A 25,902-nucleotide genomic window follows, 5' to 3' on the forward strand; every position below is an offset into this window, starting at 1 on the left:
CCACAGAGGACACAGACTTGGATGAGGACAGAAGTAAGAAAAAGGAGGCTGATGTGTGTTAATTACATTTTTGGATGATAAAAGTCTGTCTTTGATTATGAGAAAGCAGTGGATGCTGAAAGGAAAGTGCTTTAAATCCTGAGAAACCAATATGCTGGCAAAGGTAAGCCACAAATAATTATCTTATACACAGAGGTAACAAAGTAAGAGTCAAAGTCCAAGAATCAAGAAGAAATAGCAATTTAGAAACACCCAGGAACACCAGCAATTGGGACCTGTAATCGGGCATTGAACTGGCATCCTGGGTGTCTGTTTATTTCAAATTTGGCGCAAAACCACAGCGGCATGACATCACATGTCTACGAGGGGACGTCAGCGCGTCAGCGTGCCAGTGCCAGAACCCACTCAGCTACCATGGGCACTGCAATCTTGGATTCATCCCCGCCATGGACGGGAGTGCTGCAGAGCGCTCCTGAGACTATATAATACTTGCAGAAACAGCCATTACAGCACTGAGAAATGCTGGAGAGACACTAAGGGGCAGATTTATCAAGGGTCGAATTCCGAGTTATTTTAAACTCCCATGACCTCCCATGAACTCGAAATTCGACCAACTGCAATTTAATAAAAAAATTAAATTTTTTGTACATGGGTGAATAGGATTGACCCGCAAATTCAAATTTAATTCGAATCGAAATTGAGTCTAGTTTTTTCTCCAAAAAAACGTGATTTTTAGGAAGATAGAAAACAACTCCAAATCGATCCCAGGAATTCAGCAGGTTTAAGGTGGAGAATAGTCAAATTCAAGTTCTTAAAGGGCTATAAATTACGAATGATAAATTACAAAAATCGATTCAAATTTTGAAAAAAAACTTGAATCGAATTTTAACAATTCCCTAGTTAAATTTCACAGTTTTGGCCATAAAAAAACTCGAAACTTTTAATTTGAATTCAAAAATGTATCCATATCACATAAGGTTTAAAATGCAGTTAAGAAGTTTTGAGGACACTGAGAAATACCGTGTCAGCCCAAACACTGATAATGTTATACAGGTTAGCACCCCTGTTACAACAGTATGGGTGAGAGGCAACATTAACCTTGTCTGCTACAACTGCAACCAAAAGGGCCACAAAGCTAATGCATGCCCAAACGAAGGTCACAGTGGTGTAACTATTGCAAGAGCCTGACACATAACGGAGCATTTTGCAGATACAAGGGGAGGGACAATGTAAAGCAAGCAGCTAATGACACAGAGCAAAATAAGTGCGAGGCAGTCAAACAGTTTAACACCAAAGGGGATAATGGTGGATACAGAAGCAACATCACATATAATTACAAACATTAAAAAGTTTAAAAGATTTGATGAAACATTTAAGACAGAGAACCATTACGCAGAAAGACTTCTGGTGTAGTGCTTAGGAGAGGTGGAGCAGAAGTGTACCTGACTGACAGCAAGGGGAACAGAGTAAAGCCAACGTTACTAAATGCACTGTACATCCCCACATATCCACAGGACATTTTCTCTGTTGAAGCAGCAACAATCAAAGGTGCATCTATTAGATTTTGTCAAGATGGGAGTGAACTGATCCATAAGAATGGTACCAAATTCACCATCAAGAAATATAATCGACTTCATTATCTGGACACTTGATGAGACTGGTGACAGTTGTCATTGTTGTTATGATATTCAAACCTGGCATGAAATCCTTGGTAACTGTAATTATGATGATCTTTTAAAACTACAAAGTATAGTTGCTGGAATGAAGATTAAGGTTAAGGTTGATAAGTCTAACCTAAATTGTGAAATTTGTACCTAGGGAAAACTTGTTCAGAACAGAAACAGAGTCTGACACCAGTGCAAAACAATCGCTTGAACTAGTACACACTGATTCAGCAGGCCCCATAGAGCCAATAGCAAAAGATTGTTTAAGATAGGCTATAGCATTTATTGATAATTACTCTGGTGCAGTATTTGTGTACTTTCTGAAAAATAAGAGTGATACAGTAGTAGCCACAGATAAGTTCATTGCGGATACTGTCCCCTATGGGACTATCAAATGTATATGGTCTTATAATGGCACAGAATTTATGGCATAGAACTTTCAGCCACTGTTTAGTAAGAAGCGTCAGCGTGCCAGTGCCAGAACCCACTCAGCTACCATGGGCACTGCAATCTTGGATTCATCCCCGCCATGGACGGGAGTGCTGCAGAGCGCTCCTGAGACTATATAATACTTGCAGAAACAGCCATTACAGCACTGAGAAATGCTGGAGAGACACTAAGGGGCAGATTTATCAAGGGTCGAATTCCGAGTTATTTTAAACTCCCATGACCTCCCATGAACTCGAAATTCGACCAACTGCAATTTAATAAAAAAATTAAATTTTTTGTACATGGGTGAATAGGATTGACCCGCAAATTCAAATTTAATTCGAATCGAAATTGAGTCTAGTTTTTTCTCCAAAAAAACGTGATTTTTAGGAAGATAGAAAACAACTCCAAATCGATCCCAGGAATTCAGCAGGTTTAAGGTGGAGAATAGTCAAATTCAAGTTCTTAAAGGGCTATAAATTACGAATGATAAATTACAAAAATCGATTCAAATTTTGAAAAAAAACTTGAATCGAATTTTAACAATTCCCTAGTTAAATTTCACAGTTTTGGCCATAAAAAAACTCGAAACTTTTAATTTGAATTCAAAAATGTATCCATATCACATAAGGTTTAAAATGCAGTTAAGAAGTTTTGAGGACACTGAGAAATACCGTGTCAGCCCAAACACTGATAATGTTATACAGGTTAGCACCCCTGTTACAACAGTATGGGTGAGAGGCAACATTAACCTTGTCTGCTACAACTGCAACCAAAAGGGCCACAAAGCTAATGCATGCCCAAACGAAGGTCACAGTGGTGTAACTATTGCAAGAGCCTGACACATAACGGAGCATTTTGCAGATACAAGGGGAGGGACAATGTAAAGCAAGCAGCTAATGACACAGAGCAAAATAAGTGCGAGGCAGTCAAACAGTTTAACACCAAAGGGGATAATGGTGGATACAGAAGCAACATCACATATAATTACAAACATTAAAAAGTTTAAAAGATTTGATGAAACATTTAAGACAGAGAACCATTACGCAGAAAGACTTCTGGTGTAGTGCTTAGGAGAGGTGGAGCAGAAGTGTACCTGACTGACAGCAAGGGGAACAGAGTAAAGCCAACGTTACTAAATGCACTGTACATCCCCACATATCCACAGGACATTTTCTCTGTTGAAGCAGCAACAATCAAAGGTGCATCTATTAGATTTTGTCAAGATGGGAGTGAACTGATCCATAAGAATGGTACCAAATTCACCATCAAGAAATATAATCGACTTCATTATCTGGACACTTGATGAGACTGGTGACAGTTGTCATTGTTGTTATGATATTCAAACCTGGCATGAAATCCTTGGTAACTGTAATTATGATGATCTTTTAAAACTACAAAGTATAGTTGCTGGAATGAAGATTAAGGTTAAGGTTGATAAGTCTAACCTAAATTGTGAAATTTGTACCTAGGGAAAACTTGTTCAGAACAGAAACAGAGTCTGACACCAGTGCAAAACAATCGCTTGAACTAGTACACACTGATTCAGCAGGCCCCATAGAGCCAATAGCAAAAGATTGTTTAAGATAGGCTATAGCATTTATTGATAATTACTCTGGTGCAGTATTTGTGTACTTTCTGAAAAATAAGAGTGATACAGTAGTAGCCACAGATAAGTTCATTGCGGATACTGTCCCCTATGGGACTATCAAATGTATATGGTCTTATAATGGCACAGAATTTATGGCATAGAACTTTCAGCCACTGTTTAGTAAGAAGAGCATAACACATGAGACCTCCACACCTTACTCACCCCAACAAAATGGGATTGCTGAGAGAAATTGGAGAACACTATTTGAGATAGCACTATTTGAGATAGCATAGGTGTATGCTACTTTAGAGTAAATTGCCAAAAGAGTTATGGAAATATGCAGTAATAACTGCTGCTATGACAGGTGTTTTTCCAATTGTTTAATTGTTACAGAGCACATGATGTACCACAAATGTTTAGAGAAGCCATAGATTCACCCCAGTTACAGATATGAATTAATGCAATGAAAGATTAAATAGATTCACTAAAAGTGAATGATACATTCACACTGGCCATTCTACCAGAATGTAAAAATGAAGTGGGGGTAGATGGGTTTATGCAATAAAAAGCAATGGAGATTGATCTAAAACATACAAAGTTAGATATGTAGCTAAAGGATACAGTCAAGTAAAGGGTATTGATTACCTGGAGACTGTTTGGATGTGAAAACAGCTGATTTACATGCCCCAATTGATTGTGAGATTTATATGGACCAACCAAAGGGATTTGAGATCAAAACTGAAACAGATGATAGGTTAGTTCTCAAACTGAACAAATCATTGTAAGTTCTGAGACAATCAGGTAGAAACTGGAACAAAATGCTACATAACTACCTATACACAAATGGATTTAGTAGACCACTGTGTATACAAAAGGCAGTCTGGAAATGAGAGAGTAATACTATTGATATGCGTTGATGATATCATTATAGCTGCCAGTAATGAATCACTATTCAATGATGTGAAAGCAATGCTCGCAACAAGGTTTAAAATGAAAGATCATGGGAAGCTCAATTATTTTCTAGGTATCAATTTAAAGTGATAAAAATGAATCAAAAAAAAAAAAAAAAAAAAAAAAAAATATATATATATATATATATATATATGATACTAAAGAAATGTGGTAACAGAACATAACCTAATTCACATATATGGCATCCATCATCCTGAAACCCATTATCAGAAAGCTCCAAATTACTTGGAGGTCATATAAACGTCGACCATTCACCATCTAAAACCTGCCGAATTGATGTTTTAGCCTATGGGGGACCTCCTATAACCTATTTGGAGTCAATTAGTAAACTTTGAAAAATCTAATTTTTTTCTGGGAAAAACTTTGAACCGAATTTGATCGAATGCTATATTCCTTCGATTTTTAAATTATATTTAGTAGGCATATAGCATGGAGATGCATATTACAGAAATACTTCTTTTACAAAATACCTCAGTTCCCAAAACATATAAGCAAAATAACGACTTTATGTTGAAGGTTTATAGCTATGATCCATTTAAAAGTAAGAAGTGAGTATTTAACAAAGCTCAAAATACAGTGGCTCTAACGTTCACCAAAAAAATTAGGTAATAGTAGCCAATTTTTACTTTATCAGGTCTTGTCAATTCATAATATATTGAACAAAATGCAATTTTATTAGCAAGAACTGTTATTTGACAATACATGCAGCTTAATGTTAAAAGGCTGTTAAAGGGATTCTTTCATTATCTTTATGGTATAGTTTTCATTACTAAACTAAACGGTGTGGATTTCAAATAATTCATTCTACCATTTAAAATTTTACTCTTGAACCAATAAATGTGTTTTTTAGTTGTAATATTGGTGTGTAGGTGGGCATCTCAGATCATTATGACTGATCCTCTGTTTTCAGAAAGAGAGAGCACTTCACAATGAAACTGCTTTCATATAGGTAATTGTTTCTCCTACTATGTTGCTGAAAGAGTCATAAATTGGGTGATCTGGACTTGGGTTTTTACTCTTGAGTGTTTAGCAAGGTGTTCTTAACTTGTTGCCTTCCAATTGCTCATAAAACAGTGGCTCTAATGTTTAATTAATTAGGTAACGGTAGCCAATTTTCACTTTATCTGGTCTTGTCAACTCATCATACTGTATATTGATCAAAATGCAATTTTATTAGCAAGAACTGTTATTTGACAATAATATATGCACACATGCTATGCAGCATGAATTGGGTGACCTGGACTTGGGTTTTTACTCTTGAGTGTTTAGCAGGGTGTTATTAACTTGTTACCTTCCAATTGCTCGGTTGATGGGTGGAGGGTGAGATCACTCCAAATATGTAGCAGCGCAGCAGTAAAGAGTGACTGAAGTTTATCAGAGCACATGGCTGAGGGCGCGTGAGAAATCGAAAACATGTCTAGCCCCAAGTCAAATTTCAAACTTATAAATATAAAATCTGTTTACTCTTTGAAAAACAAATTTCAATGTTTTCCTGTAACTGAATACCTTTAATGAACTAAAAAACAATCCAGACATGAACACCTCTATTTATTGGATAATTGTGAATGTTTAGTGGCCAAAGAACTGCACATATGCCATGTGTATTGATAAGTAAAATCAATAATGTAATAATAATAACAGCAGTTTGAGTAGTCCAAAACATCATAGTTTTTCAATTACTGTGAAGGGCAAGCTGCTTATATTCTCAATAGGCCCCTCAGCTATGTCAAATAATATAGTAACATATCTTGACATATGAATATTTACATTCAACATGACAGGAAACTTTGTAGGTTTTCAAAGCTGCTCTCAGGCTTTATTCATTAAAAACTTGTGATGATATCAAAATGAAGTGGATTGGCAATAATGGAAGTGTGCATGTATAATAACTATATGCACAGTAATAATTGCTTATCACATAAAAGTAGACTACTACCAAAAAATAATGAATTCATAAAAAAGAAATGTCTCACAGAATTAATTTCCCTCCTGTCCCTTTTTATTAATAACAGAATAAATGTCCATCCCTTTTGGTATCTCTTAAAGGAATAGTAACATCACAGTAATGAAACTGTCATATACTTGCCCTGCACTGGTACAACTGTTCTGTTTGCTTCAGAAACAGTACTATAGGTCATATATACGAGTTGCGGTGTAGAAATGGTGGAAATTGAAAAAAGGCTCTATTGCACAGGTTAAATAGTGGATAACATGTAACACCATTATGTTCTACAGAGCTTATCTGCTATCTGCTGTGTAACCTTTTCTCAATTGAATGGCTGCATCATTGCAACACAGCAGCTTATTTACTGTATATAAACAAAAGTAGTGTTTCTGAAGCAAACACATCAGTTTTACCAGTGCAAGGCAGCACTGCATTTAGAATACTTTCCTTTTTTTGATGTTACTGTTTCCTTCAGTAGTGTTTCTAAAATAAAAATATCTAAAAGAATGTTTAGAAGAGAATTTCTCAACAAGCTTTATACTTTTAGGGGGCTAATTATTAAACCTTGAGGTTTTTTTTAGATAAAAAAAACTTAATTTTTTAAAGATTTATTATGCTGCTAATAATTCAAATTGAAAAATACTCCGGCTAAAACCTGTCCAAATCATGTAGTCAATGGCAGATGGTCCATTTAAGAATTGGAACATGTTTTTTACCTTCAGGATTTTTCAGTTTCAGTCTATTTTTATTTTATAAGCTAATAAATTTGAGTTGTCACAGCGACAATTTGATAAAGTTGAGTTTTCAGAATGTCAATTTGAAAAAGTTGCATGATTCGAATTGATGCACAATTTTGTTGCAATTTTTTTTCAAGAAGAATTATTGGTAAATGAAGGGGATTCCGGTTTGCTAGTTTTTTTTTAAAACTAGAGAGAGAACCATTTGAGTTTTAGTATACACCCCCCCAGTGTATTTTTGAATTGCATATAAGAATATAACTGATTCTCAATTATAAAGTATACAAAAGATTATTAGTGGAGAGCTAGAAAAACAACCAAGGGATTAAAGGAAAACTATACCCCCAAAATGAATACTTAAGCAACAGATAGTTCATATGATATTAAGTGGCATATTAAAGAATCTTACCAAACTGGAATATATATTTAAGTAAATATTGCCCTTTTACATGTCTTCCCTTGAGCCACCATTTCGTGATGGTCTCTGTGCTGCCTCAGAGATCACCTGACCAGAAATACTTCAACTCTAACTGTAACAGTAAGAAGTGTTAAAGCAAAAGACACAACTTTGTCTTTTAATTGGCTCATGTGACCTAACATGTATGGTTTGTTGGTATGTTTGTGAGTACAGTGAATCTTACGATCCCAGGAGGCGGGCCATATTTTTTAAAATGGCAATTTTCTATTTATGATTACCCAATGGCACATACTACTAGAAAAGTATATTATTATGAAAATGGTTTATTTACATGAAGCAGGATTTTACATATGAGCTGTTTTATGCAATATCTTTTTATAGAGACCTACATTGTTTGGGGGGGTATAGTTTTCCTTTAAGAGGATAGAGAAATGTAAGATCTTTATGCTACATACATTAACCCAATAGTCTATACATATTGGTCCTCTGTCCTGTCAAATGCTTGGCTAAAATTAATATATTACACCTATTTAGTACTACTATGTTTCATAAATGATGATTTTTATATTATGTAGAATATAACTAGAACACCTACATATATGAATAAACATGACTAATATTTTTTTATTATCTTAGTGGTTTTTCCATCAGATATACAACATAACAATTTGTAAAAGAGCCACAGGAAAAATGCAAGATCAGTGCTTTTATTTGAAAAACAGAGGGATTTTTTTGTATCAAGAACTGCAGCATGTGAAGCTTGAAAATTATATGAAAGTTAACACATGAAGAGCACAATTTTTTCATTTTTGATGATATCATCTTATTAAAAAAACATAAATTTCACATATTAAAAGATTTAGGAAAATTTAAATCTATTATATTCTTTTTATTTTTTTTAGTTTCTACCTGGATTTTTAATGCAGTTATTGATGCAGGCCTTCTCGTTAGAGCTTGGTCTATTAGAACTGGTTATTTGTTCCTTCTATCAAAATGTAGGAAGAACATAGCCTTGTAGCAGTATGATAATGTTTAACATGATAAAAGAGAATATCAAGCATCTGACAAATGTTATGACAGCATCATTTGCAATAAATCAAGCATTATCTGTGATGTACTGTATTATTATTCACCTTTGCACAAATAAGCTTTTGGAAGAGGCGCAACATAGAAGTTTTCTTCACGTTGCATCATTATTTATAACTAGTGGTTTTTTTTAATGGAGCAAAGGATGAATTAAGCTGTTAATTGCCTGTGCTATTTTTTTCTGGAAGTTCTTAGCACATACCAAAGGCATTTTTAAGCTTTTTAAATTAACTTTAGAGCAAAGCGATAAAGTGTTGACACTGGTTTTTGACATATTGCTACTTTTGATTTATAGTAAATAATACATTTCTCAAGTGAAAACTCAAAGCCTTTGAAGAGATAACTGAACGCCACATAGGAAATTCTAATATTGTACTGGCAAAAAAAGTTACATTTAGATTACATTATATTTACTTTGTACTGTAAACTTTGTTAATACTAGGGATGTAGCGAACGTCGGAAAAAAAGTTCGCGAACATATTCGCGAACTTGCGCAAAAATGCGAGCGGTTCGCGAACGGTTCGCGAACCCCATAGACTTCAATGGGAAGGCGAACTTTAACATCTAGAAAAGACATTTCTGGCCAGAAAAATGATTTTAAAGTTGTTTAAAGGGTGCAACGACCTGGACAGTGGCATGCCAGAGGGGGATCAAGGGCAAAAATGTATCTGAAAAATCTGCCTGTGTGTGCTTGGAAGAGATAGTGTAGGGGGAGAGCTGTTAGTGATTTCAGGGACACCAGTCCCACTCCCCAACACTGCTAGACTAATAGCACTGGGCTCTTATAGTAGTAGTAGTAGTAGTAGTAGTAGTAGTAGTAGTAGTAGTAAAACAACAAAAAAATAAATAAAAGCAGTCCTTACAAGGACTACTGTTATTGCAGCAGTCAGCAGATGAGATCTGAAGCAGGACAGCTGCCCACTGCAGCTACATACAGAGCACTGCAGTAGAAGGTAGATTACTAGCCAGCAAAGCTACCTAAGCTTAAATGTCCCTCAAACCCCTGCAGACTTCTGTCCCTACAATAACAGAGCAGTATCAAAACGATTACTAGCCAGCAAACTTTCAACTGTCCCTGAAATCACTAACAGGCAGCAGCTCTCTCCCTACACTATCTCTTCAGCACACACAGGCAGAGTGAAAAAACGCTGCAGGGCTTCGGTTTTTATAGGGAAGGGGAGTGGTCCAGGGGAGAGCTTCCTGATTGGCTGCCATGTACCTGCTGGTCTGGGGTGAGAGGGCAAAAAAAAGCGCCAACAATGGCGAACCCAAAATGGCGAACGTCGCGCGACGTTCGCGAACTTCCGGCGAGCGCGAACACCCGATGTTCGCGCGAACAAGTTCGCCGGCGAACAGTTCGCGACATCTCTAGTTAATACTGCATTTGTTTACAAAAGACCATCATGTTAATAAATATGCCTATAAATATTATAGGTTTTTTTTTGATGCCTTTGTACTGCTTTTAACTGGTTAGTCGCAACATTTTCAGATAATAACATCTGAATTTAAATCTGAAATTAATTTGGGGCAGATTTATCAAGGGTCGAATTTCCGAAGTGAAAAAAACTTTGAAAATCGACCATCGAATAGGGTAGTCTTACATTCGAAGTTGATGGATTTTTAAGATCGTACTATCGTACTATGAATCGTACGATCGTACGATTTTACAAAAAAATCCTTCGACTTTCAAAAATTAGCCAAATACTGGCCATAGGTATTAGGGGGTCCCCATAGGCTTACATAGCAATTCGGCGAAGAGTCGAAGTCAATGTTTTTTTAAAGAGACAGTACTTCAATTTTCGAATTGTCGAATTTGTGAAGCATTTCAAAGTCAAAGTCGAATTTAGCCTATTCGATGTTACGAAATTCAAAGTTATTTAATTTGAATATTCACTTCGACCTTTGATAAATATGCCCCTTTGTGTTGTCATCATTTACTCATTGGTGTTTAAATAGTGACACCGAGTTGGGCAAAATGTATATGACTCTGAGGCATTAGCATATGAAAATGTGATATCTGACATTTAGGTCAGCACATAATATTTGAAAGGGAAGAGCAACACAGGTAAAGGCCAATATACAAAACATTACCACAACATTACCACAATGCATTGTTAACACTGATGAGTTCTTTAGTCATAAAAAACATGATTTTATTATAAAGTAGGTCAAAATATTTTGTACAGCGCACAACAAAGAAGTACCTATTATTTTTATATGGGAAATGTAGCTGACTGTTATAATTTTTGTAGAAAAACACTAAAAACTTCAATACAGTTAAATAGAATACACGGTAAAATGAATCGTCTCACTGTGGAATTAGGAAGATGTTTAAACTTCTTTACTGTTGTGTGTATCAACACATGTGGTACTCTTAATGCACTAATGTTTTTAAAATGAATCTTAACCCAAAAATACTACTACTACTTTAAATATATAATTTTAAAAAACATGAATGTTAACTCTCATAGCTACCATAAATAGAGATGTGGGAGCATGTTATTTAAGGAGGAATATAGGAACCTGATATAAAAGTCAGTGTTCAGACTTGATCATTTTCAGTCTGAAATAATACTATGACAAATAGCAATTGATGTCAAAGTCAGTGTTCAGCTCTGATGGGTTTCTCATTTGAAGGATAAAGATCCTAGTTTCCAGATTAAGAAGTTTGTGGCATCTCCTCCATTACATGAGCCAAAATGTTTGGCAATGTTTGAATCTGGATACCATTTCCTGGCCCCACTGTAAATACTTGTGGTATTAAACCCCATTTTGTGCTGTGGGTGCAAGGACCATACTGAAAAATTGAGATTTTGTCAGCCTTTTGTTAAATATGAGATAAAGTAATTGTTGACATATTTCCTATTGAATCTGCTGATGCTGTTCTCATACTAGCGCCTTATGTATAAGGCTTTATGTTGAATCTGCTGTTCTGTTTTCTCTGCTACTTTCTTACTGTGTGATTGAGTTTGCTATCTGTTAACATTACAGCAATTACTCATACAGCTATTTGTGTGTTTCTCTATTCCATGGACCCAACATCTTTTGTATAGGCATATGTACAGAGGTATTGCTTAATGAATCTGGCTCATACATTTTACTATTCTGAGTTTACAAACCCATATGGTCTAGTGCTATGACAAAGACATTGTGTATGATTGATTTGGGGTAATCTCTGGCTACAATATTTGTTTCAGGTTGTGCAGCTGGGTAATGAATTCCTAAGTGTCTGTGCATAATCTATGTAGTTTTATGAACTGACTGTTGTTATGACTCTCAAAATGTGCTTTAGGTAACAGGAGGTAGCTTGTAAAAGGGGTTGCATGAGTTAGGTTTCTTGTAAAGAGTAGAAACAGTACTTCCATTTTTCATACAGTTGGGGGTCTAGGAAATTAATGGAATCCTGATTAGGAAAATATATAGATAGTAGTTCTATATCATTCCGATAATAATTCACAAATATGTTGTTTTAAAGGGATTACATTATGAGTATTATAAATAAACTGCTCCTCTCCCAAGCCCATGAAGCGGTTGGTATAGGATGGGGCAATTGTGGCCCCCATTGTTGTACAAAAATAATTATGTTTATAGAAAATTGACAACTTAAGATAGCAACTTTTTAGGTGGTATTTCAAGGGCTTCAAGGCAAAATCCTTGCATGAACTCCCAACTTGAATATTTTCCAATTTAAGAAAAAACTCAAATCAGTTAATTCATGGTGAACAACCAAAATCGATTGAGTTTTCGAGCGAAACCTACCAAAAAAAACCTCATACATCATGAAGGCTTTTAACATCTTCAGTTGGCTCAAGGGACCTCTGTCATTGACGTTTACATGACTTTCACAGGTTTTAGCTGGAGTATTTTCAGATTCAAGCTATTTAATGAGAGGGTTTTTTTTTACAAAACCCCCAAAAATTTGAGTTTTCGTTGTTATAATCTTCATAATTTAAAACTTCTACTATGCTCCTTTTGTCTGCTGAAAAACAACTGACCTGAGGATCCTGCTCTAGACTTTTTAATGCTTGTTTCTTCCCAAGGGTAATGTTATGGGCCTAGTGTGAGCATTTTCATAGAAGAACTTTTGGTCTTTTCCCACCTACTTTTGCTATGCTTCTTTTGTGTACAGGATAAATGTCGGATTTAAGGGCAGATTTTTATTTTAAGTGTGAAATTAGAGTTCACCACAGAAAAACAAACCCACTTTGTATATATTCCTAAGGGATTTTTAGAAGAGTGTTTACAAATGGGCGAAAGTTAGAGTTTGCTATATAAGCTTCAAAAAAAATCCATAGGAATTAATATAAAGTGGGTTAGTTTTTGGTGGTGAGCTCTAATTCCAAAACTACTGTAAAACTGTAGAGATCACCCTGAGTAAGTTTACATCATTACGTTTTTTTTTCAGATCCCCATAAAAAATTGTCACAAAATATTAAACATCCCATACTGTTGTTTGATGTCTTCTGGTACATGAAGGGAGCAGAAGTATCAGTGAGGGCAAACTCCTCTTGTTGTTGCCTTGGTATTATCACCATTGTGTGCAGAATCCCACTAAACCCTATAGTTTTAGATAGGCAACAATGGTAGCTAGGACTGGTTGCATGAGAACTAGCTTTTACACATGTTCAATTCCAGCCTAAAAGTGGTCTCTTTTACTGCCAATGCTTTTCTGCTGCAAATATACTGTGTGTCATACTGCTGTTGAGTATTGTGTGTTGGATACTAAGTCCCTGAGCTGAAATTTTTTTTATTATTTTATGAAAATATATTATTTATTTATCCATCACAAAAAAAAGTATTTGGCTAATGTTTTTTTTTCTTTTAAAGACTTAAAAGAGATGTAAGTATTTTCTTTAATATATAGCTTGCTTTCATACTCCTTTTTAACATTTCCTTTTGTTTTTGTCTTTTGTGATAGGCATGTATACTGGAGAGACAGATTTTTGACTTCCTTGGTTACCAGTGGGCACCAATCTTGGTAAATTTTTTTCACATCATTGTCGTAATCTTTGGAATATTTGGAACGATCCAGTGTAGAACCCGCTACATAACAGCTGTAAGTACAGAATTTTCTATTACATTCCAGCATTCTGTTTAGTTGCAACCTACCTAGTTTACGCAGAGATCAAAACTCAACCAAACTCCCATCCATGAATTGAACTCATGTATAAATATTTTTCCTCCGACAAAATCAAGCATCAATTAGATTGCTCCAAAAATGTAACTTTTATCAAATTGTTGTTGTGAAAACTCAACTTCATCAAATGAAAACCCAGACTTTTTTCAGACAAAAACCCAGACCCAGACTGTCTGATTATCCAGCTCAAATCACAATGTCAAGAAACAACTTCAGGGACATCTGTCATTGACATCTACATGACCTTGATAGCTTTGAAATGGAATATTTTTGGATTTAGATTTTTAGCAGCTTTGGGGTATAATAATCTCTTTTTTCCCTCGAATTTGAGTTTTTACCATTTAAAAACCCGACTAGATAAATGGGCCCCCTAGTCTGCAGTAATTGATAAACTAGTCATCCGGCATGTATATGTTATATTTCTCTTGTTTTAGAGAGGTAGAAAGTTAACTTTTAATTTGTTATAGAACATTTAATTATTTTCTAAACTTTTTATCTGGTCTTCATTTTTTAATGTTGTTTGATTATGTCCCTGCTTTTTAAGCCTCCTTCAAGATTTCAAATGGAGTTACTGACCCTGACAGCCAAAAAAAATGCTGTTTTTGCTATTTTTTATCTTTTAGTGTTCTACTTAGGCCCTCTACTATTCATATTCCAGTCTTTCATTCAAACCACTGCCTGATTAAAATCTGTTGCCAAGTACAGAACACAGTGCCAGCAGATGAAGGGTAGTCTTGTCTGTACTGCCCCTGTCATAGGGCTCCTTTGCCCCTTCCCTGCAAACTATAAATGAGCCCTATATACAGTATATCTCACATTTAAATACACATTGTAACTACAAATTGTTCCATTAACATGCATGGTTTTTGAATATTATAGGTGCGTAACAGGCCTTTAGTGAATAGAACTATAGGTTAATGAGACCGATGCAAAAAAGTTTCTCGTTAAGGGTATATTTATCAACATTCAAATTAGAATTTTTTCAGTTAATCAAATTTTTTTGTTGTAAAAATCATAAATTTGAATTATACTTAGAAACATTTTTATTTATGATTAAGAACAAAAAATTCTTAAAGGTTGTGTGTAAAACGTCACCAATCTAAAAGCTGCTGAGTTTATGTAGAAGTCAATGAGAGCTATGGCAATTTTAATGTGCTTCAATGCAAGTTTTTAAAATATTTTGACCCATTGAAAATGACAAGCATAATATCACAGGCCATTGTAATTCTAAAATAAAGTATACAATTAGTATAGATATTAGTGTATATAGTTTATGTGAATATATAGAGGGGTTTGTATGAGTGTGTGTGTGTGCGCTGGGTTTAATTTGGAGGGGTTGCATTTGATGGACTTTTTTAAACCCAACTTAACTATAGTAACTATAAAAAACTATTCAATTTTGCTGGTCATATTTTTTAAATTTGGATGTTTTAATAAATAAGCAAGGATTTGTTTGTTTTTTTAAATTAAAGTTCATTGGAAGTTGAAAAAACATTACACAAACCCAAATTTTGTTAATAAGCATATGGCTATTGTATTGTGTAAAATGTAACCAATATCCAATTAACTTTCAAAAGAATTCACTGCTATTTGCCATGTTTTTTGGCAAATATTTTTATAGACGCAGATGGTATTTAGTGTATCAAACACTGCTTGAATGTTTAGAACATTAGCAAGCCATTTGGGTGCTATATATGTTGTGGCTGTTATACAGAGAAGTGTATTGGCATCATCACTGAATGTGTGTATCCTTCATTACAAATTGAGCTATTTTGGGAATTACTATTGTACTAGTGATTCTGAGTTATCATCATTATCATAATCTAAACAAGGAATCTAAACAAGGTAAAGTGTTTCTATTTTTTTTTTTCATTTGAGAGACAGCATCATTGTGTACTGCATAATTAAATGTTGATGTTTAAGACCACTAAAACTCTAACTATTAAACAATGTATTTATCCTGAATAAGTTCATGGTGGGATGCAGAATCTTACATCTGTTTTATTAGCGAGATAATATCCTATTCAGAAGCATTGATTATTCTTGCTATTAAAAACGTTATATTTGTTTCTTTTTTGCAATTAGTAAAGACAAAAGACACAATTAAGAACCATTATAATATTAGTATTAGCATTATAGATTATACTCCATATATCAACCACAGCCCTTTTGCAGTTACGATCTGTGCCTCTTAAGATGCTCCAGTGGCTCCCGCTGTCAGGGGGCCTATCGGCTCCCAGTGGGAGTAGTCAGGACCGAAGAGGAAGCCCAACAAGGGTTACAGTCCGAGTATGCAGTACAAATAGGAATCAGGTATAATCGTTACAGTCCAGGCAAGAGTTCAAACGGGCAGGCAGATAAGGATCAGAGTCAAGATCACAGCAGGAATCAAAACCAGGAATCAGACAGACAATAATACACACAGGATTGAAGACCTATAATTGGGCAGGGTTTCAGCATCCAGGGCACCCTTTTATTACAAAATCCCGGCACCAGCGATTACGTCATCATGCAGCAACGCCACACCCATCTGTTCAGCATGGGTGCCGCCATCTTGGATTTTCATCGCAACCGCCGGGAAGGTAAGCAGCGCCATCGGGTGCTTCCAGCAGTCCAGAAGATCGGACTAGTCATCCTGACAGAGGGGAACATGATTCCTCAAGAATTATTCCAAAGCTTGATTTACACGCTCCACTGCCCCATTGGCTTGGGGATGATAGGCAGAGGAAAACTGAAGAGTAATATCCAAGTCTTTACATAAGGAATGTCAAAACTTAGCTGTAAATTGAGATCCCCTGTCAGAGACTATCTCAGCTGGGAAGCCATGCAACTGGAAAATAAACTATATGAAGAGCTGGGATAGTTCCACTGCTGAGGGAAGTTTTCGCAATGATATGAAATGCGCCATCTTGCTGAAGCGGTCAATAACTACCCAGATCACAGTGTTCCCTCTTAAGGGTGGAAGCTCTACAATGAAGTCCATTGCTGAATGAGTCCACGGACATGAGGGGGTGGCTAAAGGTTGTAATAACCCACTAGGGCAAGTATGGCTAGCCTTGGAAGTGGCACAAATAGTACAGGCAGCAACAAAGTCTTTGACATCTTTACAGATAGTCGGCCACCAGACTAAGCGTCGTAACAGCTCAAGAGTGTTTTCAGGACCAGAATGTCCAGCTTGCTTGGAACAATGAGTCTGTTGTAGGATGGGCAGGTGAAGCTAAGGGGGTACAAATGCCACCCCAATGGGGGTAGCCGTAGGAGTGGAAGACTGACCAGCCAATATTTGTTCAGCAAATTGAGGGAACAGAGATGCAATAATTTTGGCAGGAGGAAAATTTGGTTCTTGCCTTCGGGTTAGAGCATCAGCTTTCCGATTCTTGGAGGCAGGGTCAAAACAAAGTTAAAGTGAGAAAGGAAGAGGGCCTTCAACCTCTTGAGAGTTTGTATGAACTCTAAGTTTTTATGGTCAGTATAGATAGTGACCAGGATCGAAGATCCTTCAAGAAGGTGACGCCACTCCTCGAGAGCAAGCTTGACTGCCAAGAGTTCACAATTCTCAACATTGTAATTCTTCTCTGCAGGAGAGAATTTTTTGGAGAAGTAAGCACAAGGATGAAATTTCCCATCAGCAGGATGTCTTTGGGACAAATAGCCCTGGCTCAAATCTCTGATGCATCCACCTCAATGGAGAAGGGTAACCCAGGATCAGGATGTTGAAGGACAGAGGCGGAGGTGAAAGCATCCTTCAGAGACTGGAATGCTTCAACAGCTGAAGGGGGCCATGAACTAGGTTTACCCCCTTTTTGGATAAGAGAAAGGATGGGGGCAATGTGGGAGGAAAACCCCTTGATGAACTGTCGGTAGTAGTTCGCAAACCCGATAAATCTTTGTATTGCCTTGGTGCTTAAAGGAAGGGGCCACTCCTGGATCGTGGACACTTTAGCAGGATCCATCTTGAAACCCTCTGGGGAGATGATATAGCTGAGGAAAGGGATCTTGGCCACTTTCAAGACACATTTCTCAATCTTGGTAAAGAGGGAGTTCTTGCTCAAACGAGAGAGAACCTCCTTCACTTGGGAGCGATGAATCTCCAAGTCCTTGGAGAAGATAAAGATGTCATCGAGGTTCACGACCACAAATCTCCCTAAAAGATCCCGGAAGATGTTGTTCAGAAATTCTTGGAAGACGGCGGGGCATTACATCACTAGGTATTCGTAGTGCCCATCACGAGTGTTGAATGTCGTCTTCCATTCATCTCCTTCACTAATGCGGATCAGGTTGTATGCCCCGCGTAGATCAAACATAGGGAAGATCTTAGCCCCTTTCAGTTGATCAAATAGTTCAGTGATCAGAGGCAAAGGGTAACGATTCTTCACTGTAATCTTGTTAAGTCCGCGGTAATCTATGCAAGGGCGCAGACCTCCGACCACCACGATACAGACATAGGCCCGCCATACGTCTTCAAAGTTTTTATTGCTCAGAGAGACGGGCCCTTCCAACTTGCATTGGCTCCTCCGGAGGAGTAGTGGAAGGCTGCTGGGACGGTGCAGGCAACAGAGGTCTTTGAAAGTGTAGAGCCAGCGTAGATTGAAATCTCTTACTGTGCTCCTTTTCAATTTGGTGCTCTCTTAGACGAGTGTCCACTTTAATGGTGAGAGCAATCAAATCCTCCAGCAGGTCAGGAAGTTCCCTGGAGACTAGGTCATCCTTAGGTTGAGTCGACAGACCTTGGTAGAAAACAGCCTTGTATGCCTCATCATTCCGAGGTTTCTGCCATTAAAGTTCTAAAGTCAATGGCGTTCTCACTGGCACTGCGGTTTCCCTTAATGCAAACAAGTAAGCCTAACAAGGGTTAAAGTCCGAGTATGCAGTACAAATAGGAATCAGGCAAAATCGTTAGTTACAGTCCAGGCAAGAGTTCAAACAGGCAGGCAGATAAGGATCAGAGTCAGGATCACAGCATTAATCAAAACCATAAATCAGACAGACAATAATACACCCAGGTACTCACAGGATTGAAGACCTATAATTGGGCAGGGTTTCAGCGTCCAGGGCGCCCTTTTGTTACAAAATCACGGCACCAGCGATGATGTCATTATGCAGCGACACCACATCCATGTGTTCAGCATGGGCGCCGCCATCTTGGATTTTCATTGCGACCGCCGGGAAGGTAAGCAGCACCGTCGGGTGCTTCCGGCACTCCTGACACCCACATGCTCTGTACTGCTGTCAGTTACCTGAGTTTAGGGACCAAATTACTTTGTACTACATTTGAAAAGTCACAATACAAGGCTGATCACTTCAGATTCATGTTACATGGCAGCTCAGAAACCAGTGCAGTCAGCAAATCTATATGTAATATGTAATATGTAATAATCAGCCCCATAGCAGTCATAAATCAGCCCCTAAAAGTTATGATGTCAAGTTATTCCCTATTTCTGTGCAGATTTATGAACGGTTGAGTGTTTTGCCCACAGGTTAGATGTTTCTCAGCAGCTCTTAAGTGGCACAAACCATTAAAATGTATAATCAATGAGTTAAAACAAAAAAAAAGAATCAGTTGTACCAAACAAAAAAACTAGGGATGCACCAAATCCACTAATTTGGATTTGACCAAACCCCCAAACCCTTCACAAAAGATTTGGTTGAATACTGAACCAAATCCTAATCCAATTTGTATATGAAAATCAAGGGGAGGATTAAAAAATGTTTAACTTCCTTGTTTTGTGATGAAAAGTCACTTGATTTTAAGGATTCTAATTCAGTTTGGCCAGTTATGAGGATTAGGCTGAAAAAGGCCAAATCCTGGCCAAACCAAATCCTGGAATCTGTGCATCCCTAGAAAAAACATGAAAAAGTTTTGACTTGGTCATAAGTCTCACAATGGATACCTACTAGAAATTTGTGCTGTAGTTGCCACAAGGAAGAAATGCTCTAAATAAAACATTTAAAATATTTCGTTCACCTGGTGAAAACGTGAAAAAGAAAAAAGATATGATGTTGTTCTGATAACAATTTTTGCAATCCACTGAATATGTTCCCTTGTGTCACTGTAATTTTCTGTTTGGAATCTCATGGACTTTTCATATTTTAACACTAATCTAGATTTACACCAACTTCACTTTTATTACATTTGTTTATATTCTGGTTTTAATATATTGTTGAGATATTTACACAGCACTTTACAGAGATACATTATCTAGTGCCTCAGTGGCACTTACAAGGTAAGGTCGTTATTACAGTAGGGTCAGTGCTATCAAGCTAATTATCCTGTGTAGGAAAGTGTTTGAGGAAAGCAGAGTACCCCCTCCCCACAATATATTAACACCTTGTTATGGGTATTTCAGTATTCCTTTTGAACCTTTGACCCTGCTCATGTTAATATACCATATAACATAAAAATACTAAATGGTAACAATGAATATGTTTTTACTGTCAAATTCTACTGTATAGATAAACTAATAAACCATCTTTGATACATGAAGTTGCCCATGAAACATTGTGACCTGCATCTAATTACAAAATGAACAAAAATGTGTTAACAAAGTCTGCTCTTTAGGTGTGCTTTTTTGTTAATCATCATTTATTGATATATAACCATCAAGTTCAGCAGTGCTTTAAAGTAAAGGGATAGTTCAACTTTCAATTTACTTTTAGGGGGTTATTTACTAAGCTCTGAATACCCAAAATTCCCCGAAATCCGAAAAATTTGTGATTTTTTGTGTTATAATAGGCTTTAAAAAATTAAAAGAATTTTTCAGAATTTATTAAACCCCAAAGGCTAAAAAGTCTGAATATAAAAACAAAGCATCTCAAACCTGTCGAGGTTGCATAAAAGTCAATGGGAACAGTCCCATTGATTTTCACGTTTTCTGAGCTTTCAAAGAAAATTCACAAAAAATCGTGAAAATCTGAGCTTTTCCCACAAAGGTAATTGTCGGGAAAATGTCATAATAAATAAGCATTAAAAACCCGAGCAGCTAGATCGAAGTTTGTAGCAGCCAATATTGAGATCAATTCGGACCTTGATAAATAACCTCCTTAGTGTGATGTAAACAGTGACATTCTGAGACAGTTTGCATTTTCATGGCTCTTCAGTTATTTAGCTTATTCTGGAGCTTAGTTTTGGTATTTCAGCAGCTGGTTGGTTACTAGGATCTTATTAATTGAATTAATATGATTTAATTAGGCAGTGGTTTGAATACAAGACTGAAATACTGTAAGTAAAGGAGGGGTACTGAAAAAGAAGATAAGTGATAAAAAGTAACTAACAATACAATTGCAGCCTTACAGAGCAATAGTTTATTGCCAGCTTTTACAAAACTGGAAAAATGCAGAAAAAGAAGGCAAAAAATTCAAAAACTATTATGAATAAATAATGAAGACATATTGCAAAGTTGCAACTAAAAGTTGAAATAAAGGTGAACCATTCTTTAAAATTATTTAACAAAAATGGGTTGCAGAATAAAAATGAATACATATAAGTGTCTTTGCCTTAGCCACCTAAATCAAGCAATAGTAAGCCATAGCATTGATAACCACACATATTTTATGAGGAAAACAGTGAATGGGGCAATTGTATTTTAGTTTTAAAAACAGCATGTAATATCTTGTGTGCCATTGAAACTAAAAGTAATAATTGTTTCATGCTTTGTGATTTCTTGAAGGCCTTTTCTATTTTCCATAGAAGTAAACCTCTAATGCATTTTGGGTTGAGGCAATATTGTAAATTGCACAGCTGTTTGTTAGCTCGAGGTGCTGGCTTTGTTCTGGTTATATTTAGTATGAAGCTTTTTTTTATTAGCCTCTATGGAAATCCTTTACATCTGGCATTTGTAGGAACACCTTGTACAAAAGAACAACTCCAGACTGTTTTTCTTAAATTGCCCTTGGTGTGTCTTACTAGCTAGTTTACATATATTTTTTCATGCAGTCCAGTTTCAAATATATTACTTTAGAATGTTGCAGCATCCAGAGCTGGCTTAACTGAATAAAGTGGTAGTGTCTGTGTCACATATGGCTCCTTAAATTCAGGTGCTAAGTGCTAAGCTCCCGGTGATGGCTCAATCTTCCACCTGTAGCAGCCGCCTTTGGCCTCAGGAGGAGTCCTTAGCTACTCAGCTACTCAGGTTTAGGACAGAACGCAACTACAGCTTAAAGAGTAGACAATAAAGCGTGGTCAGTCAGACCGGGGTCGGTGCAGGCAGAGTTCAAGAATAGTCAGGCGGGTCGGGGTCAGTACAGGCAGAGTTCAGAATAGTCAGGTAGGCAAAAAGTTGAGATTTGGCAGAGTATAGCAGAGTCAAACAGGCAGGGATCAAAACCAGAGAATTCACTGACAAAATCACACCCAGGAACTAATCAAATTAGACCTAACAACGGGCAATGGTTTTTAGTCCAAGGCCCCTTTAAATTTCCAAACTTCGCACCCAAACGCCATGACATTATGACACACCAGCACCCCCTCCTGCTGTGCTACTGCACCGATGCACAGACGCACCAACTCGCATGCGCACAAAGTTTTTGACGCAACCTCCCTAAAAAGGGAGGTGGCAGCAGGAAGAAGCCTGCTGATCTGAGTGCGGATTTGGGCCCACAAGAGCCAGGGGCCCATTTGGTTTTTTCCAGGTAACCCGCTGGCCCAGTCCGACCCTGTATCACATTACATAATACAAAATTTTTCTTTGTTTATGATTAGTTTCTTACAGTATTGGTAAGAAAGTCTTTTTAATCAACAAATATTTTTGTTAATATAAAGGGAGTTTTAAATTCACAGATCTTAACAATATATGTGGGCACCAGAGGGAGAATGAGAATTTTCTTTGTACACATACATTGCTAGTTCTACCATTAGATATCATTATGTTGCATTATATTCTTTGTGTGTTTGTCTAACACAACACTTTTGTTATTACGCTTGATATTAATTATTATTTATTGTACAGGTATGGCACCTGTTATCCAGAATCCGGTTATCCAGAATTCTTTGAATTATGGAAAGGCTGCCTCCCATTTTATCCAAATAATCCGATTTTTTTCTGTAACGATCGCCGCCCGGAGCAGGCTCAGGAGCTCCGGGCGGCACGTCCTCTCCTGCCGGCGTCGCTCCCAAGATGGCGGCGCCCATGGCCGCCACGTGGGTAAGCGGCGCCGGCGCGATGACGTCAGTGCGCCGACGTCGGCGCAAGGACGTCAATGACGTCACTAAGGCGCCAAATTCAAATAAAAAGCCTGTTTAGACGCCAGGATGGCGCCCAAGTATAGGAAATCTTCCCCAAAGTATTTCCTGGGTTCCCTGTGTGCTATTTTGCTATCCTGTTCTTGATTATTATCTTTGACCCTTGCCTGGACTTTGGACTTTTGCCTTTATCTGCCTGCCCCTGAACTCTTGCCTGGATTCAGATTATTCTTCGATTAACCCTTTGGACACCGCGACCTTGTTCCCTCAAGAGGGCTTCCTCCTTGATCCTGACAACCTCCCTGGAGGGAGCTCCCGGCTCCCTGACATTATACTTGGGCCATGGATCCTACTGAGGAAGCTACGCCTGATGTCGGACGAGCGCTCCGCGGACTGGCATCCCGCATGGAGGAATATGAAGCCCAGCAGTACCACATTGCACAGGCACTCGATACCCTTCTCTCCCGAGTGCCTCCAGCGCCTCCTGCTTCCCAAGCGGCTGCAAATCCTCCCTTGGCGGACGTCTCATCTAACACAGGTTTCTCGTCTGGTGAGCCTCGTATTCCGCCTCCTCCTCGCTTCAGTGGGGACCCACAGGCCTGCAGAGGTTTTGCTACACAGTGCCAGATCCAGTTCGAGTTTCAACCCTCGCACTTCCCCAATGAACGTTCCAAGGTGGGGTATGTAATGTCTCGTTTGGTGGGCAAACCGCTTGAGTGGGCAACATCTCTTTGGGAGAAGAATTCTCCACTGACTTGGTCTGGTCTGACTGACTGGTCACTAATGCTCCTTCTCGTCTCCTGCAACTCCGACAGGGAAACCGCAGCGTCAGTGACTATGCTATTAACTTTAGAACTTTGATGGCTGAAACTTCCTGGAATGACGATGCCTATAAGGCCGTATTCTATCAAGGTCTGTCTATTCGCATTAAAGATGATCTTGTCTCCAGGGAGTTCCCTGATCTGCTGGAAGATCTGATTGCACTGTCCATTAAAGTGGACACTCGTCTCAGAGAGCATCAAGTAGAGAGGGAGCATTGTAAACGATTTCAACCCGTGTTGGCACCTCGCTTCCAGAGACCTCTCTTGCAAACTCCAGCTGCTCAAGCTCCTCCTTCTCCTCCGGAGGAACCGATGCAGGTTGGAAGGGCTCGTCTCTCCGAACAAGAAAGACTCCGTAGACGAATGGCTGGCTTATGTCTGTATTGTGGCGGACAGTCTCATTTTGCGAATTCTTGTCCAGCGAAGCCCACGAGTTCTGTTCCCCGAGGTATATCTAGGGTAACACATGTAGGGGGCACTACTCCAAAGTCTCAAGAGAACACTCACAGGTTTCTCCTTCCTTTACAGATTCGCCTAGCCACTAAGACTATTGTTGGCTCTGCTTTCATTGACTCTGGAGCTGCTGGGAACTTCATGGACGCTCTGTTCGCCAAACACTTGGAAGTTCCCTTATTCCCATTGTCTACTCCTCTCCGAGTCACAGCCATTGACGACAGACCCCTGGAGGCTGAATTTATCTCCATGACGACTGGGGAATTGCCTGTGCAGGTTGGGACATTGCATAAAGAAAGACTTTCGTTCCTAATTATTTCCTGCCCATCCGTTCCAGTTGTGTTGGGTCTTCCTTGGCTGCGCCTGCATAATCCTTCCATTGATTGGTCCGCAGGACAGATTTCCCGTTGGAGCCCATTTTGCCAGCAGCACTGCCTTCCTGCTGAACCCCTCCGGAGGGTGAATATCCCTTTGTCTGATCTGAAGACTCTACCCCCCTTTTACAAGGAATTCGCTGATGTGTTCTGTAAGAAGTCTGCAGAATTCCTTCCTCCACATCGACAATACGATTGTCCTGTCGATCTCCTGCCTGGAACCATGCCCCCTAGAGGTCGTACTTATCCTCTCTCTCCAGCGGAGACCACTGCTATGAAGCAGTATATCCAAGAAAATCTTCAGCGGGGGTTTATTCGCCCTTCTACCTCTCCTGCCGGGGCTGGATTCTTCTTCGTGGAAAAGAAGGATGGAGGCCTTCGTCCTTGCATCGACTACCGGGGTCTTAATAAGATTACGGTTAAGAACCGGTATCCCTTGCCCTTGATTGCCGAACTCTTTGACCAATTGAAGGGGGCTAAAATCTTCACTAAGTTGGATCTCCGTGGGGCGTACAACCTCATTCGCATCCGTGAGGGTGATGAATGGAAGACGGCTTTCAACACTCGTGACGGGCACTATGAATATCTCGTTATGCCCTTTGGCCTTTGCAATGCCCCTGCCGTCTTCCAGGAGTTTGTTAACGATGTGTTCCGGGATCTCCTAGGAAGGTTCGTAGTCGTGTACCTGGACGACATCCTGATCTTTTCTAAAGACCTAGAAAGCCATCGCTCCCAGGTGAAGGAGGTACTCTCTCGTTTGAGGAAGAACTCTCTCTTCGCCAAGTTGGAGAAGTGCGTCTTCGAGGTGTCTAAGATCCCCTTCCTAGGATACATTATCTCTCCTGAGGGATTTGAGATGGATCCCGTGAAAGTGTCTGCCATCCAGGAGTGGCCTCTCCCGCTGTGTACCAAGGCAATCCAGAGATTTATCGGATTTGCTAATTACTATCGGCAGTTCATCCGGGGGTTCTCTTCCCGCATTGCCACCTATCCTGGCCCTCATCCGGAAAGGGGGTAAACCCAGCTTGTGGCCTCCATCTGCCATTGATGCTTTTCAGTCCTTGAAAGAGGCCTTCACGTCCGCTTCTGTCCTCCGA

The 25,902-nt window shown here is 38.4% G+C and overlaps 1 protein-coding gene across 3 annotated transcripts in view; it reads left to right on the plus strand.

Annotated features, from left to right (window-relative positions):
* Window positions 1-25,902, plus strand: part of LOC108716142 (sodium/potassium-transporting ATPase subunit beta-1-interacting protein 2) — a 658,173-nt gene that overhangs the window by 244,465 nt on the left and 387,806 nt on the right. For all 3 annotated transcript variants that reach the window (XR_005961265.1, XR_005961266.1, XM_041562904.1), the window contains one exon: window positions 13,761-13,898. Coding sequence is in view for 1 of the 3 variants with exons in the window: in XM_041562904.1 (XP_041418838.1) it covers window positions 13,761-13,898 (138 nt within the window). In the remaining 2 variants the exon portion in view is untranslated. The remainder of the gene's footprint in view (window positions 1-13,760; window positions 13,899-25,902) is intronic.

The sequence above is a fragment of the Xenopus laevis genome, chromosome 5L (genome assembly GCF_017654675.1).
Source record: "Xenopus laevis strain J_2021 chromosome 5L, Xenopus_laevis_v10.1, whole genome shotgun sequence".
In the NCBI taxonomy this organism is placed as follows: Eukaryota; Metazoa; Chordata; class Amphibia; order Anura; family Pipidae; genus Xenopus; species Xenopus laevis.